This window comes from Argentina silus (assembly GCF_951799395.1).
Source record: "Argentina silus genome assembly, chromosome: 21".
In the NCBI taxonomy this organism is placed as follows: Eukaryota; Metazoa; Chordata; class Actinopteri; order Argentiniformes; family Argentinidae; genus Argentina; species Argentina silus.
Window position 1 is genome coordinate 3823366 of NC_139675.1, and position 18607 is coordinate 3841972.

The 18607-nt window shown below is 42.8% G+C and overlaps 1 protein-coding gene across 1 annotated transcript; it reads right to left on the reverse strand.

The window, feature by feature from the left end:
* Positions 1 to 16200: 16200 nt before the first annotated feature.
* Positions 16201 to 17704, reverse strand: pou4f2 (POU class 4 homeobox 2; the record flags this gene model as incomplete). Its single annotated transcript, XM_083692608.1, has 2 exons — positions 16201 to 17142; positions 17486 to 17704. 2 exons carry the CDS (start codon positions 17702 to 17704, stop codon positions 16201 to 16203), a joined length of 1161 nt encoding a protein of 386 aa, XP_083548734.1.
* Between the last annotated feature and the right edge of the window lie 903 nt (positions 17705 to 18607).

The window sequence follows — 18607 nt, forward strand, 5'->3', positions numbered from 1 at the left end:
TGAACCTGCGCCGGGATATGGGAATAAAACAAAGCAATTTCCCCAAGGATATGCATGCAGAGGGAGGAAAACAGCAAGAGGCCAAATTTGATTGCTAACATCCGGGGGTCTTTGTAGATTTGACAAGGGTTGTCAGATGTTTTGAATGGATTAGGTGAATTGTGACATTCCTAAATCGGTTCATGCTTCTCTGAAAAACATAAATGGCACTTTACTGCGATACATTGAAATGCTAACCAACCAAGCCATTTTAAATTAACCCGTGTTACTTTCAACCTGTGAGTTGGATACGATTTTGTTCTGTCGTCAACCGTTGAATTCAGTAATATCAATGTTTCAGGCAGTGTGATGCTTGGTTTGAATCACTTCGGAACAATGACGGCCTCACGTGTATTTTTGCACCCGCATGATGGGTCTGGGCGTCCCAACAAAAACAACAGCCTTTGTGATTTAGGCTGCCGTTCAATATGTGATGCCTTAATTGTGCTGCATGGGAGAAGGACAAGAGGCTCCAGCCCTTCAGGCCAGATCTCTCATTGTCAGACCTGGCTCCCCTCCTGCAATAAGGGAATGGAGCTTGTAAACTTGTGGGGGGGAAGATCTTTGGAAACGTATCTCTACAGATTTGATGTCAGCTCTCAGAAACAACAAAGGGACTTGTGGAGGTAGCCTCGGGATATTACTATCTTGTTTGAACAGAATATGCACAGTAGTACAAGTTCTTTGCTTCACCAATGTGTCTCGGAGCGTTGCTTTCTATGGGGAGAAATAGAGAAGTCAAAGATGAAGTGTCTGTGTTTCGGTGGTATTATTACTTTATTACAGTTTGATCTCTCTGAGATGCAGTGTGAAGTCAGGAGTGTGTGATGAAGCACAGACGGTTTCTTCACTGGATTACATTACATATAATTGCACAATGATTTTCTCTTTTGCCAGTTTGTTAATACAGAGGCGTAGTTTTCCCCCAAACACATTTTTTTCTTAAATGGCTGCATACAAAATTGTTGTTAATAATGTCGACTATTTGCATTGCAGAAGCAGTGAAGATATAGGTCAATTGAGTATTAATGTTAGTTAATTAATGTGTGTGCTTAATTAATACAGCCATCACCGAGTATACTTATTGTATACTTATTTTATTTTACTTATTTATGTATTATTTTAGAATCCAGACCTAGTAAAGTTACTGTCTACAACTGACCACAATTTTAAGCAGTATTAAGAGGAGACAGACATCTGTCATATATATTTGACCATAAAAATAAACTGTGACAAGAGATCAAGGATGTTAGCAAAGAAGATGAGAAACCATGTAACCGGCCCAGATTGTTAATCCTTATGAATTTAGAGTCTGATAACTGATTGATAGCGTGTGCTTGTAATATGAAGATATTACACCTCCTGTCCCAAGGACACATCCAGAGGAAAAAAGAAGACATATTGCTCGCAAGTGAGATTTTTTTCGTCTGTTTCGCTCAAATTTAGGTATGAAAATGAGGAATTTGCCTGTGTGGGAGGTGTGTTAATGAGTCAGGGAAAAAAAATAAAAAATCACGCAAGGTCGTCTTCCGTAAGAGCAGAAATTCCATCGCTGTGGGGCACAGAAGACAGAACTTTTTGTTTTAGCAGACTGCCCATCAAATAAGCATAATTACCATCAGAATTCATACGGTGTTGCGAGACTCCTGAAGGCAAGCGGGCCCCACTCAAATTAGCAGCCCCGATAAATCACCATTAATTAGCTAATAAAAGCCAGCAGGTGGTTCTGAGCCCAAAGACATTCCCTGGTTGTTTGAATTATGTATATCACACCACCGCACTGATAAAGTAAATGAGAGAAGGGGGCGAACAACAGACAGGAGTCTAGGAGGGCCCTCATGTAGGGATAATGCCCCCTGTTCAAATCTCCTGCAATCCCACAATCCCACCCACAGGAATACAAGCCGCCCTGACCCCTGCTCGAATAATATAATACGCAGGGCGTATTTAAACATTGATTATGCATGCAGAATACAAAGTTTACTCAGCCCCACATTCCCCCCACACGCAGGAGCTGGTAGGATGTGTTTACTCTGGTTAAGAAAGAGTAAGACAATTATTATTACAACAGGGAGACATGGTTTGATTGAGGTAGGGTGATTCTGTAACATGTGTCGTTTTGTTGGTAATTAGCTATGTCTGAATCGAGAATGCATTTCTAACTCTTTAGGGAGTTAATCGAGTTGCTGGAGTATTCTTATTGGAGTATTCTCATTCAAAGGAGTTTGTCATGATGTGTTGTTCGAAATGTACCCTTGCCCCCCTAGTTACGGATATAAGAATGTCAGTAGAATTCTCTGTACAACTGTATTGACATTGAAGAACAATCATTTTCACAAGATTCAATAGTAACTGACAGTAGTTCATCCATGTCCACAAAAGATACGTTTTGCTCCAAACTATTTCCATTCCTTTATAAGTATCTTGTCATGCCATTGGTGACCCAGCAGCTGCGTCCAGAGGGGAACTCATTACTACAGCGTTTGCCGTAAGGCGTTTACAGTAAACAGGTGTTTGGGGGTAATGGGGCTAACACTGCTAGTAAGTATCTGTGCTGCTAAATCACCGATACTGCTCGTGATGATGCTACTCCTGTTATTGCTAACGCATTGATGCTAGTAGGGAAGCTAATGGTGTAATGCTCAACCTCCCTGTGGGCCGATGTTAGTCATACCATCGACGGAAGCCCCGTGAGTCCCCTGCTCCTTCAGCTTGGAGAGGCTTTCGCTTCAGGGCTCAGCTCACATCCCAGTGATCTCTCAATGTGTTGCTGGAGATGAGTCAATGAAAAGGTAAATCAACAGAGACTGCATCGGTCGTAGTTGTGGTGTAAATGTCAATGGGATCTGTTATCTGGTCATTGTGTTGATGCTTTCCCGTTGTTTATGATCAGTGGTTGTTGACTTTTAAAGGCAGATCAGTAGCATAGCTTCAACATCACATTATGCAGTTTTGTGACACTAGAATCATCATATGGCACCAGAAAGATTATGCTTATTATGACCCATCTTTCTAACTTAGCTAAATGCTGCCATGACCAATTTTCCCAGCCAACACGCAAAAAAAAAAAAAAAAAAAAAAAAGAAACTAGTTTGCTTCTTTCCTCCTTGGTTAAATGAGTTCTTTTCTCTGGGTTAGATGTCCTGAGGCAGCGACTTGGCAATGGGTGAAAGAAATGGCAAAATGCATCCCCACACACAAGTGGGACATGGGAACAGATGGGACACTGATTGCAGTGTTGTTTACAGCTGTGTGGGACCTTCAGTGCTCCCGTATAGAGGTCAGGAAACTATGTCTGTGGCATGCCGTAAGACATCAGCATCTACACACACATTCACCATCATGATGTTGATGGATTATTACACGTTATGTATGCAGCATTGTGTATAATACGTAGAATACAAAGTCTATTAATCTGTATAATTAGTATAATTTCGTGTAGTGACATGTAATCCAATATGGAGGTCAGGAAACTGTCTTTGGCATTTTAGCATAAGACACATAAACTTGTCCTTAGTTACAATCTTGTGGTAACCGGGTTACCTCAGCATACTATGGGTACATGTACACAGATAAATCACAATAGTGTTATTCTGTGAACAGAATTATTGTGATAACTGTGTGTAGTGAATATGTACATTTGTGGAGTTAAGTTATATTAAGAGATTATAATAATAATAATAATAATAATAATAATAATAATAATAATAATAATAACAACAGTAATTACATTTTCCATTGATGAAGTTATTGACTGATTCATCCATCAGATTACATGTATTGATGCATATTGACGAATGGAAATTTGATCGATGCCAAAAACAAGATAATAATAATAATAATAATAACAATAATAACAATAATGCATGTATTTTGTATAGTGCTTTTCTCAGTACTCAAAGACACTATATCATATAATCAGATATTGCTTCACTGGGTACTTACAGGACCAGATCCAGGAGTCAGTCGCCCACTTGTACTCCTGCTGAACACAATCAGTTTTTTCATCGAAAAAAAAAAAAAAAAATACAAATTTGCTCACTTCTCAAAGTACCTCTAGTGAAGGTGAGAATGGACGGGGGACAGCTGCCAGAGTAACTACACGGAGAGCCATCCAACACAAAGGCTTTGGAGATCGTTAACATTTCTTTATGTCCACATGAATCACTTTATACGGTTTTACCAGGAACCTTGTCCATTCACGACCGCTCCGTCAGGCCTTTGACTGTAGTCTGCATCTAGAGCAATAACACCCTGGAGAGGCTGCTGAGGAATATATCCAATAGTAATCAACCTTTTGCAGAGAGACACCTCAGAAGCACAGGTTTCAACAGTGATATGTAATCCAATAAGGGGGTAGACAGTGTCAACGCGTTTTTGCTGAGACAATACTTTTGGCATTGGTATTTGCACAGTAGGATGGGATAGCTTAAGGTTTTGTCACATGCAATAAAAATTATAATGTCTCCGTGTGTAGTGTATTGTAGAACATTGATGTGATATTGGAAATGTGTGTTTTTGAACACTTTGGACTGGGTGTGTGTCGAGGGTAGGTCAGGCAGATGTTAAGGCAGGGTACTGAATCATTTTCATCCTGTTTTGCTGTTTCCGTCAATTTGGGTGATTTAGGTGAATTTACTGGTAGATGTCAGTGTATCAGAGTATAATCAATACCATGCTTGCTCCATGATTCCAAAGTGCTTACTCCAGAATTACACAAAGTGCATGATGATTCAAATACAGTTTGATATTAGATGCTTTGATCTTGCAGAAAACATTTCCAAGAAGGGAACAACTTGCTTGCACATTTTAGCGTTCGTAATGTGGGATAAAGAAAACAGACCAACATTCAAATGCAATGCTTCAACCCTACCACTAGGAGTGCTGACATTAGCCCCAACTCACACGACAGAGCCGAACCGAACCGAGCCAAGCTGAGCTGTACCGGTCTGGCCCGGTTACTCATACGCCATAGTTGCCTAAACTGCACTGGAAATGGCAACGTGAAATTAAAATATCCAAGTCAGCACAGCATGGTTACAGTTGGCCCTGTGGGCCTCTGTGGTTTGGTAGACCATGGCGCCATGGAGCCGTGGTGCTAATAATGCTTAGGTTGTGGGTTTGATTCCTGCTGGGACCATCTATACTGATAAATGTATGCACTCACTGTAATGTAAGACGCTTGTGTGTAAAACCCCTAAGTGAACCTGGAAGCATTAGAACTTATACATACTGTAGTGGATGAACTTATCATATATTTCAGTTGATGCCCCAAATGTATTTATTTTCACCTAAAGTACCTTCAATATGTTTATATAATTTTAAACATATTGGCGGGACTGGACATCTTGTGGTCCTCTGTGGCTCAGTTGGTAGAGCATGGCGCTAACAACGCTTAGGTTGTGGGTTTGATTCCTGCTGGGACCATCTATACTGAAAAATGTATACACTCACTGCCATGTAAGTCGCTAAATGGCATATATTACATCTGGAATAAATAGTTACCCTTTTGGTGTTGTAGCGCATTCTGTTACATAGTATAAAAGAAGTACATATCAGAGGATTAAACAATGAAATCTCAAGCATTATCCAAAGTCTTCATTCACAAATCAATACTCCTTTGCTGTGTGGAATGCTGTCAGGGGGATTCCACCACGCTCCCCCTGTCCAATGAGATCTCAGTGACAGGCTTAGCCCACATGATTGACAGGTGTTAGGACCAATGATCTAGGTCAGGGCACCTGTAAGGCTGTCCCAGTCACATCGAGTCAGATTTTTAAGGCTGCCGACCTCACTATTTCACTGCTGCTTGAACACGAATTTCAACAAAATAATTTAATTTGATCATAATCATTATAATAATCACAATACATTTTTTTTTCATTAACTTTCGTTTCATTTTGCACGTCACACGCGTGGTTAACTCTTACCTTCGACGGCGTACAGTAAGAGGCATGTGAACAGTGTCTATCTGTGGACCATACAGTAAGAGGCATGTGAACAGTGTCTATCTGTGGACCATACAGTAAGAGGCATGTGAACAGTGTCTATCTGTGGACCATGCTCTGCAGTCTGCAGTTGCAGGGCTGGTGGTTGGAGCATCCCCCAGATTGAGGAGAATAGATAAAGAGAAGGGGAGAAGAGGAGGGGAGAGGAGAGGAGAGGAGAGGAGGGGAGGGGAGGGGAGGGGAGAGGAGAGGAGAGGAGGGGAGGGGAGGGGAGAGGAGGCGAGGAGAGTAGGGGAGAGGGGAGGGGAGGGGAGGAGGCGAGGGGAGAGGAGAGGAGAGGAGAGGAGAGGAGGGGAGGGGAGGGGAGGGGAGGGGAGAGGAGAGGAGAGGAGAGGAGAGGAGAGGAGAGGAGGGGAGAGGAGAGGAGAGGAGGGAAGGGGAGGCGAGGGGAGAGGAGAGGAGAGTAGGGGAGAGGGGAGGGGGGGGGAGAGGAGGAGAGGAGAGGAGAGGAGGTGCTGTAGGAATAAAACACAGTGTGCAGGAAGCCAGGCCAAACCTCCAGTGAGAGGCTCATTAACAGAGCGGGAGATCAGAGAGAATCCTGTAAAGCAGTCTAATGGGCTACTGTACCTGCTTCTTGTTCTGCACCTTCCACTGGCGGCTCCCTGCACAATGCACTGCAGCGCCCTCGATGGGGCTCAGTTCCCTATATGTGGGGCTTTTTTCCTTTTGCTTGAGAAATACCTTGATCAGTGGTGGTCCCCTTGGCAATACTGATGCATTCTGAGGGAAAAACTGCAGTCACATACTGTAAGATGTTGGATTGTGTGGGTTAAGCAGGGCCTATACTGAGCTCATAAGGTTTGTAACTTCTCAGTCGTGTGTGTGTGTGTGTGTGTGTGTGTGTGTGTGTGTGTGTGTGTGTGTGTGTGTGTGTGTGTGTGTGTGTGTGTGTGTGTGTGTGTGTGTGTGTGTCTGTGTCTGTGTGTGTGTCTGTCTGTCTGTCTGTCTGTGTGTGTGTGTGTGTGTCTGTGTGTGTGTGTGTGTGTGTGTGTGTGTGTGTGTGTGTTTGTGTGCTCCATTTCCAGAATCTCACAATAGCAGCTTACTGTTTTCCACCCGAAGGGCTATACTGTAGAATGACAGTTGTGTTGGTTGGAGTAAAGGCCTTTTATTTTGAATATCCCGAGGTGAACATGGTATCTATTATACTGTAGATGCATTGCAAGAGCTTTATGACCAAGGAGTTCATGTTTTACTGATAGTGTATGATTAAGGTAGTGCTTAATATTTCTTCGAATAATTGAGGATTCTGAAGTAATGAATTGAATTTCAATTCATCTCTTGAATGGACTTAAACTGAATGGAATTGACCCTATAACCCTGTCAAAAAGAACATTTCTCATACCATCATTAAAATAAGCTCTTTGAAAATTGATTTATAGTCTGACATGCATTTTATTAGGCAAGCCAGTGATCGCTGCCCCTTAATGTTGATAATACACCTTCAATATGCAGCAATATTGAATGATTCATTTCAGCACACAAAAAGCTCACAAACAATTATGTAATGGTTCATGTGGTCGTTAAATATGATGCATTCCTGTAGTTAATGTATTTTTAATAATGAAAATATTTTTAATTAGCCCCCCCCCCCCTCCACGCCTGTAATCTCACGCGTATTGTGTTTTATGTTCATGTCTGCTTGTGTGTGCCTTGACGTGCTCTAACTCACCTGTCCTTTGTTGCCTGTGCTGATCGAATTTAATGTGTTCTAATGCTCAATCTTCCATACTTAGTCTACTGTTCACTCAAAAGCTTTTGAAATCCTATTTGTCGTGTGAAATAATGAATTGGTCGTGGGGACGGGGGGGACAGGGGGGGGGGGGGGACGGGGGACGGGAAGCGAAATATTACCTGACAAGCCTCAAATTTCTCAATAAATTCCGATCTCGGGCCATTAATGTGGTTATCAGATATCATTGATTGGAATCATGTGATTTCTGCCACATTGACAGCACGTTTTTAATTGTTTTGGAATGCATGCAAATAGGAGGATTAGGGGGGGGGGGGGGGAATTATATGGAAAAAAAACAATTGGGTCATTCATGGTCTAGATCGAACTTCTTCCTGCTGTACATGCATAATATAATAGATTATGTTAGCTTTAATCCACATATATGTGTTTATCCTGGTGGTGGTGGTGGTGGTGGTGGTGGTGGTGGTGGTGGTGGTGCTTTGGATGCATGGGAGGCCATTGAGTCTTAATTTAGTCCATTGAGCCCTCTGGTTCGCAGCCGTCGCCCCGGGCTTCTGGCACCACACGCCGTGTCATTTGCTACCAACTGGGTTTTTGATGAGAGTCTGACCTAGAGATGCCCCATCCCTCACCGCCGCCTCATTCCCTTTATTTACATCTGTCTTTAGCATTCTAATTACTTGCTTTATTGCTTTAGCCTGGAGGAATCTCCGCTCGTCGTGAACCGCGAAAAAAAAAAAAAAAAAAAAGAAACCTCAGGACACAGGAGTTTTTAACCAATAACAAACTGACTGACTCCCCGACCATAGGCGATGGATGTGGGTGCCCCCAACCCCCCACCCCCCCACCCCGCCCTCTCCCCCCACAGGCGATGTGGGTGCCCCCCTGCCTCCCCCCACAGGCGATGTAGGTGCCTACTTATGGGTTGTGGGCCACCGCCATTGGAGCAGGACCTTTACACATGTGAAACCAGAGGAGACATACTTGTCCTCACTCGTATGCAATTTCGTATCAATTGATTTGACTTGAAACAGCCCCTCTGCAGTCTGTGAAGAGGTCGGGCTACTGAATAATTCGCTGTTTTATTCGTCCCTCAGTTTCATGTGACTGTCGTCAAGTGTGCTGATGGGTTGTTTATTTACCTCAAATGTAACCATCAGAGACTACCATAAAAAATATTCCTAGAGACAAGCAAGAGGACACAAGCATGTGCCTACATAAAACACCCTGAAAACACACAGTCGCCTGTCAGTGGAATGCAATGTAGACTAGGCCTCTATCTTTATTAACAAATACACTTTGGACAATGCAGGTGAAGTGAAAAAAAAAAAAAAAACGTTTTAAATGATCTGTCCCGCTCTGCAGAATTTTATAAAATAGCATCAATAGCAGTGCCCAGAGTCTTTAATGAGCTCTCAACTTTAAAGACTTGAAGGATATTAACAAGCTGCTTGACAAATGGTGCTTAGAAGCACATTAAAGACGCGGCTAATGGCGCGCATAATGACGGCTAATTTTCGATCAGATATAAATTAGAGCCCCCAACAGTTATTTGCCTTAAGGACTTTATGTAAATGATCCTGTTCTGTATAAACTGAAAGCCATGACAGAGGGAGAGGGAGGGGGGCGGAGAGAGAGAGAGACAGAGACAGAGAGAGAGGGGGGAGGGAAGGGGGGGGTAGAGAGAGAGGGGAGAGAGAGGGGAGAGAGAAAGAGAGAGAGAGAGAGAGAGAGAGAGAGCTTGGCACTCCTTGTGTGTATGATTAATAGATCTGCAACAGAGCACGCGGCTGTCAAAGCCCAATGAACACACATCCAGGAGACAGCTACACCACCTTCTCATTACCCGATGCCCAATCTTCAATCTGCACTACAATTTACTCACTCGGAACGGCGCAACAGCCGCTGAGAATGAGGCGAATCTAACGCTATATGCGTTAAAAGGCTTTCGCAGATATGGATAGAGCAGAAGGGGGCGAGATGCACGAAGGAGACTTAACTGCCCATAAACGTGCATGCCCATCCTGGGTTGTTTAATATTTAATCGCAGCGGGCGTATTTCGACGCCATCAATATGAACAATAGAGACTATAATCTGGTGGGGAGTGCACATGCATGATGCTATAACGATGAGTCTGAAAATAGGTGGATTAGGGGGGGGGGAAATTATATGGAAAAAAAACAATTAGGTCATTCATGGTCTAGATCGAACTTCTTCCTGCTGTATGAAGGCCTGTGTTATAGCCTATAGGCCTGGTGACTGCTGTCCTGCTGTTTTAGAGTGCATTGTTACACAGTTTAAGATATTTTCAATATTTACTGCAATCAGCGTGTAAACAAAAAAATAAACATTCCTGATTGTATTGAACAATGTCCCTCTACTGAGCCCACAAACCCACTCTCTGGCGCTGCAGGCACTGACAAACATAATATTCTATATTTCATATCTATCTATCTATCTATCTATCTATCTATCTATCTATCTATCTATCTATCTATCTATCTATCTATCTATCTATATATAATATAGATATATATAATATATCTCCTAATAAACAATCTTAACACCGTTTTTGGATGAAGCCTGCGTGACAATAATTCAAACACATAACGAGCCTTAATTTTATCGCCTTTAAATTCAACCTTGCATGTAGACTATTTTATAGCATATTTTGAGGATTATTGGAGCGGTCGCCATATCGTTTAAGGCTTTGTAATTTGAGGCATTTAAGTTGTATTAATAAAGCATTACATCCATTAAGTGCTTCATTAACAGAACACAAGCCTTAATTGGAGATTGCCATCACACCAGTAAGTTTAACTCGTTAAGGGCAGTGGGACATGTCTGTCTGCTCAATCGATGCTATAGGCCTGGATAAATTATTGGGAAATAATTTAATTTGTGAAATTCCTAATGTATTGATAATGATATTTTGTAGCTTTTAAACTTAAAACATGAACGTAGCCCAACAATCTGACTGAAATCAAGCAAGTATAGCTCATTTATTTGAATGAAATCAATCGGATAAATATTTAATGACAAAATGGTGCCGCGCATGTCTGCGCAACATCCAACCGTTTGACCACAGAACTGAACAACAGCAAGTAGCTTTCCTAATTCAAATGGCACTTTTTGTTGTTTTGATTATACAGTTTATAGAAATCAATATATACATAGCTACGAGAAGACCTTATGAACTGGTCACTGTCATTTGCTCATCTGCTAAATAGCTATATTTAAACAACACCTACAGTGCCTGTATTCAAAAGAAAAATATTCGCCTCCAAAATAACGAAATGTTGCTGTTGTTGCTATGGTATTTATGTTTTATTCAAAGTGTCCTCGCGCCTTTACTCATACACGTTTCTTTCGTTTCACACAATTCATGGTGGATTTTGCCTGTTAAGTAACATTTTATTAAATGCCTACAAACTATAGCCAAAGTGGTTATGATGGCCCTATGCCATCCCTCACTGGTGTTTGCCCATGTCCCGTGTTGCATGACGGATACAAGCCGTAATTGAGTTCTCCCTGTCCACTCACTTATTGGCAACGCGTTATAAATTAGGCCACATCACCTGCCATGGGGAAATTAGTTGGGCATTAAATACAACACGGTATAGCTTTTAATAAGAAGAATTGAATCCTCTTTGGGGGGGGGGGGGGGGGGGCTGTGCTAAAATACGGTCTGTTAAAAGCATTAGTGCAACATCGATAACTTTCAAATATGTGCTGGTCAATCATTTGTTTGGCTTTGATTGTACCCGAATGATATCTGACGAATTCAAATTGTCGCGACGTCTGAGAATTCATATTTGCTTTTATGGAAATTCATTATTTATTACTATATGCCATATTTTCTTCCAGGCTGTATAGAGGAGAGCGGTTTTTTTTTCATCTTGCTTTATGTGTTTCTAAGAAACACACACACACCATCACGCGCGGGTGCCTATGAGTGCGCGTGTGTGTACGTGCGCGTGTCCATCATTGGTGAGTTGTTGAGCGAGAGGGGGTGACACGTGACACAAGAGGACACTTCCAAAACAAGAGTCAAAAATAGTGCTCACGAGTGGAACAAATAGAGCGTACCCAATTCATTCCCTCTCAATGTAATTCCATCGATTCGTTTTTGGAAACACTTTACAAACTAATGACCACTGAGGGGAAATTAATATTGCATCAACTACTCCATTACAAATCCAGAACATCACAACTATACGATTGGCGACAATACCAAAATTGAAACCAGACGGGCTGTATTGCAATGTGCGATATTTTGGCGGAGCAGTTAAGACTCCAATGAAAAATAAAAGGGTTATAGTGTATCGCATTCAATTCCTGGCCTATGGTTCCTCTCTAATTCGAGAGCAGTGGCGTCTTTGAAGGCAGACACTTGGTATAAATGTACAGTTAAAATATTCTATTCGCAGGTCCCCAGGCGAAGCTCCGACAGTCCCCGGCTTCATTAAAATTTCATCAGTATCCCTGTGAAAGGGGGGAAATGTTCAGGGGAAAGAGAAAAATAAAACAGAAGGCCTAATTATAACAAAGAGAAACACTGCTGCCCTTTTCTTTTTTGAAAAGAGCCTGGTGTCTCTCGCTGTATGTTTCAATGTATGGAACGTAGATGATACAGGCCTATGATAAGGCGTTATTGCTCCCAGGTAAAGTAGGCTGCATTCGCTTGTTTTTAGATATTTAAAGAAAAAAGGCTTCGATTGTTTTTAGACATGCTGTGTGTGTGTGCGGTGTGTGTGTGTGTGTGTGTGTGTGTGTGTGTGCGCGCGCGCGCGCGCGCGCACTGTATGAGTGTGTGTCAGCGCGAGGGTAGATTGATTTGCTATCAAAGAATCCCAATCGATTTTTTTCGCACCTATCTGAAAGTTAAATAGGAAACAGTCTGGCTAGGGAGCTGCCATATTTCCGTGCAAGTGCAGCGGTGTCAAGCAGCGAGACTCACTGCATAAAGTTAATTTCAATTCCCAACGAGACTCTCACTAGGCAGCCCTCCCTGACCAACAGTAATTAACAGGGATAGCTAATGACTACTTACTCGCTCCTCATAATTATCTGGTTTTCATAATTCGATGTGTAATTTAATAATTCGCTCTTATTAGCGTATTAAGTGAATGGCTCATTTAGATGAAATTATAACCGCTCACCAGGAGCATCTTTTAATTGATGAAACATCAGGCTGTCTCGTTAATAACGGACGTTTTGATATTCTTAATCTGTTTCTTAAATCGTGGTCTTAAGATGCATTGATTCTGTGCTTAAATATTTCCCAGTACGATTAGATAAGTGAAACAATTGTGTGTTTTTATATGTTGGCGACAATTCAACCATATTATTATAGAAAGAATATTACTATTCTTACACTAGGCATAATTGTGTTCTATTTGGGCTAGGCCTACATCAGTATCTACAGAATGGATTGTTGTAATTGTTGGGTCAAATGTGCAAATCAACCACATGCTCTCGATTTAAAAAGTTAATATGCAACATGTTCAACATTATACAATGACCAAGACAGCCATTCCTGTCAAGAATCAGCCCTACTCTGACGTCATGGTTAGGAGAATTTAATGTTGACGTGGACGGGTTAAACGTCATGTTGGTATTAACGCCTGAACTGTCAACGTTATTGATACAACGTTATGGCGAGGTGCGCCGTGCACGTTTCAATCAGCACCAACACCACTGGGCCAACAGACACGCCTGGTGTGTAGAGTTGTTGCCGGATATTGCACTTCCGGGTGCACAGCAAAACATTGATCTTTTGCTAAAGAATACTTCAAAGATTGACTAATTAGCCTACTTTTAATTAATAAAATACACTAAGAAGAAATGTCTTATGTTCCAGCATGACTCCTTTGGTCAACATGTTTGCCATTGTTTTGTCATTCGTTCTCTCCTGTTACATTTACGTTTTACAGGCTAATCAAATCAGATTTATCGAAAATAATTACATGCAAATCCATTCTACTGCTATAAATAATCTCTTTAAAATGTGGAGGACAGATTTCAGAAGTGCAAATCGGAGGCGCCTCTCTCTCTCTCTCTCTCTCTCTCTCTCTCTCTCTCTCTCTCTCTCTCTCTCTCTCTCTCTCTCTCTGCCTCAGGTAGCTCTCCATGGTGCTGAAACACAGCTCTGGCCTTCCACCAGCCAGCCAGCTAGTCAGCCCCATCGCCCTGACATGAACGCTGCTTTGGAAATGACACTCCATTTAAAATGTTGATAGTTTTTTCCTCTTCATATCTTAGCCGAGCCGGTGAACCAAGGTGTGCTTCAAAGCCTTAGCCTGAATAGCATGCGTCTGTGCAGCAGGAACGAGCACCCAGTGTTGACTGACTGTGTATTTAAATAGAGACGGGCATGTTGGCAGGAGAGCTGTTTTTCTGGCGGCCTGACATCTGGCGGTGCCGGGCCCCGGGGACCGATCCTGCCCCCTATAGACTCTCTGATTAGACTCTAATAGAATATTAGCATTTGCTCTCAGGTAGGATACCACGGGCTGCAGGAGCTGGCAGCAAGTCAGTCAAAAATAATAGTAATACACGTGTCACGTGTTTTTTTTTTACACATTGGTGGAACGGTAATAGGGTTTTTTTGGAGGGGGAATTTGTAAGAAATTGAGAGATTTGATAATATCTTGACGCTGCAGGCCTTCTATATCTCTGTCAGGATAAAGGATAGATAGACAAGAGTTACAACGTAAATCCTCCAGTGAAAGGCCTGAAATAGACTACACTATCATTAGCTTGATTTTTATTTTTTTTAAATCCCCATGTCACTTTCAATAGCCTTCGCAATCGAAATTGTTTTGGCAATTAGATTAGAAATGTATTGAATTGTGCAGCTAGATGAAGCATTTCAGCACTTCCAAAGAATTAGGCCTGCACAGAAACACTCATTGAAAACGTCCAATAAAATGTTAAAATTTGTTCTTTAATGAAACACATATTGCAATTCAATAACCAAATAACTTAAAGATACATGAATGTAATAAATAAATTAAACCAAATCATTCGATCAAGAATCCAAAGCAACAGACATTACAGAAAGAAGTTACCTCAGCTAAACAGCAATACAGCAAAACCTGTACGGATATATTCATGTGCATCGACTGGTTTCAATGAAATATTTACATTTTACACGTATACTTTCATGAAATGGTTCTTATCTCATGAAGAAAAAACATTACTAAACAAGGTGATTTTAACAAGCAACGACTTCATAATGACGCGCGTATATTTATACAAATAAATACCAGAAAAAAAACATACATAAAAATAATTTAAACGAGAATACTATCTCATATATCTCTCGATTGTACCATCTCGAACGTTAGAAGAAACGAAATGAAATTCGTGACTAGATTTCTCTATCGCTCCCCTTTCGAGAACACAACACGCTTTACTTGCTGTCAGAATTTGATTTTCTCAAGCAAAACGAGGAGGGGGGGGGGGGGGGAATCCCAATAAATATGTAATGAAGGTAAACATGACCTCACTTAATAAATAGTTCATAAGAAACAAACCCACGTTGGCTTGCAAAAACGTATTGCAACCGGTAAAAATCATATTTGGCAATGTAAACCCCCATGAAATGTATACATTTGATTCACTTTGTCTGTATCTACAGTTAGATGTTTTTTTGACGAACAAAACGCCCCTAAACCAGCCATGCTATGGCCAATTGTGCTCCATCTAAACCATGGTTATTTAGGCCTACATCTTCCCCTGTTTCTTCAGCTTTCATCACACTTGAAATGAAACAGGTGGAATTAATTACACGGGACACAAAATAAAGTATGTGACAGCTAAATTGATAATTTACATGGGGGGGGGGGGTGTTTGGCAGTAGGCTAAAATAGCCTTCCAGCCCAAACTACTACTGTGTTGCCCTATTTCCCCTTTTCGACCCTGAATAAACGCCAGACTGCATCGTCATAAACTCAGAGGGGAAATACATACGACAAAAATATAAACACCAATACGCACCAACCAAGTGCTTCGAGTTCAAATACGTCCATGGTAAATTAATAACAGTTAATTGCTATCTTCAGTATTTTCCCTATAGCAGTTCTTATCTGAAATTAACCAACACTATAAACCAATATATATAAAAAAAACGTGTGATTAAAGCCTATGACTCCTAGTTCATTGACATTTAAAATGTAAAACATAATAAAGTGTGGAAAACCAGTGGTCTTACTTGCTCTGTCAAACGTTCCTTTTACATGTCTCCACATCCCTTCCGCCAACAAGACGTGACAGTGGTTTCAGTTTTTCAGTTATTTTCAATGTTATGAATTATTCGGGTTCAAAGCACAAGTCATTGATGATTGAAAAAAGTGTGTGATAAGAAATATGATACAAATCGTCTCTAAACAGTTCTCAGTCTCTCAACGGATCCGTTGACGGTGATTGTTAGAGCGAGTGGTGTTGAGCTAGACGCATGCCGAGTATTTCATTCGTTTTTGTTTCTGACGTTGGTTGCAAAACCAGACCCGAACCACGTTCTTTTTCAGGTCCAGCTTTTCCGCGATAGCAGCGATTTTCTCCGAGGAGGGCCGCGGCTGAATGGCGAAGTAGGCTTCCAACGATCTCTTTTCCGGGGCGGCTATCGAGGTGCGCTTCCTCTTTTTCTCCGCGCCGTTGAAGAGCTCCGGTTTGTTCAGTTTGTCTCGGTGTGACTTCTCGGCTTCCTCCAGCCACGCTTGTAGAATGGGCTTCAAAGCGATCATGTTGTTGTGGGAGAGGGTGAGAGACTCGAACCGACAGATGGTGCTTTGGCTGAGGGAACCCACCCCAGGAATCTTCAGGTTGGCCAACGCTCCCCCTACATCCGCCTGGGTGACCCCCAGTTTGATCCGTCTCTGCTTAAACCGCTCCGCGAAGGCTTCCAAGTCCCTGGGATCGGCTTCCACGTCGCTCATGCAGCCCATGTGGGAGGGCAGCCCGTGGGCATGGGCCATGTTGAGGGCCGCCTGGTGCATGTGGTTCATGCCCGCCATGTGGGCAGGGTGGGCGGCCGTGGAAACGACCGAGCCGTCCGGCCCTGCCATGGCCCCGAGTGCCAGTCCTGGGGTGATGTGGTCCAGCAGGTCCCCCTCCAGCGCCTGGTGGGGCTGGTGGTGGTGGTGGTGGTGGTGGTGGTGGCCGTGGTGGCCGTGGCCACCCAGGGCGGACGGGTGAGAGATAGGCACCGAGGAGGAGGAGGAGGAGGAGGTGCAGGGGTGGGTGTTCATGGTGTGGTAGGTCGCGTCGGGCTTGTAGGGGCTGTGGTGTGGAGGGTGGTGGTGGCTCTTGCTCTGCGAGACTATATCCACCGCAGCCAGAGCTTCAGCACGGGCCAGCAAACTCTCATCCAAGCCTCCGAATATATTGCTCTGCAATTGCAAATAGAATGCACACATAACTGTCAGCAGGGAATTCTCTCTCTCCACTCCGCGGTTTAAAACATTTCCAGAATGAGAGAGATGAAGAAAAAAAAAAAAAAAAAAAAAAAATCCTACAAAAAGAACACACAAAACAAGACACATGCAAGCATCCCAGGTCATAAAAATTAATACGAAAGGCAAACCTCGACTGAATACATAAGTTGGAGGAGAGAGGGGAAAAAATGGAGGTGTTGGGTGATTTGCTGTGCAGACATGAAAAAAACATCAAGCGGAAAAAAAAAAGTGGGCTGTCAAAATGTGCCTTTAAGCGGTGATTATGCAGAATACGTACCGGTGGGGTTGGGAGACATGCACGGCGCATCGCCTCCGAGCTGCTGCCGCCGCTGCTGCTGATGATGGTGTTACTGTGTCGGGAGGACGAACAGGAAGACGACGGTGCATTGGAAGTCAGGGTGGAAGATGAGGAGGAATGCAAACTGGAGTACTTGTGTTCGGGCAGGCTGTGGGCCATGGCGAAAGCCTGCTTGCTGTTCAGAGACATCATCATCATATTTGCGGTCGTTGGAGTCTCAGCAAGTTCCTTTTAATAATAAGTTATGACTCCGCCTCTTCACGAGTTGAGGCACAGTTGCTTCGTTTGAATCTCAAGGAAGTCTCTCTCTCTTGTCTGATAACTGTAGGTGCTACAAACGGGGAGATGGTCGTTCAATTCTCTAGTTAACGCATCTATTATTACCGAGCTGTGTTCCGGTATGGCCGTGCCAACAAGCCATGCAACCGAACGTCGCCCGCGCGCCCTCCGGTGACTTCTTCCGTTACGGGCTGGTGGCGCGATGACTCAAACAAAAATAATCTCAATATTTCTGTTTTTCTCTCCGAAATTTTTGTCCTATTTGAGTCTTAGTTTTGTCGCCGTGGATGTTTTGGAAAGCTCCTCATAAATGACGCAACGAAAAAACGGAGCTATTGATAAACAAAAAAAAAAAGTTTTTTCTCTCCTCCTCTTGCGGATTTCCAAAAATACAACCGTATCTCAGATTGTCGTGTTCGTTGACCGTTTCTGCAAAGATTCCGTTTCACCGTTGACTGTAATTAAGAGATAACGGTGACAGTCTCGGTACCTCGACTACGTTCAATGCTGCGGGGACCCGTTCTGCCTCTGCTCTCAGGCGAAGGGCAGGCTGTGTCTCTCTCTCTCTCCGCCTCTCTTTCCCTCTCTCTCTCTCTCGCTCGCTCGCTCTTTCGTTTTCTCTCCCCACTCTCTCTCTCTCTCTCACTCGCTCCCTCCTCTCTCTCACACTCTCTCGGCTGTACCTGAAAAACCTTTCATGATTTATTATTCTTCATTAGCCACATCGCCGCTGGGGACTCTGCGCATGGGCAGTCTGCGACAAGGCATTCATTTCAAATGGCACCAGCCAGCATTGTATCCCTCTCCCTATCCAAGTTGTTT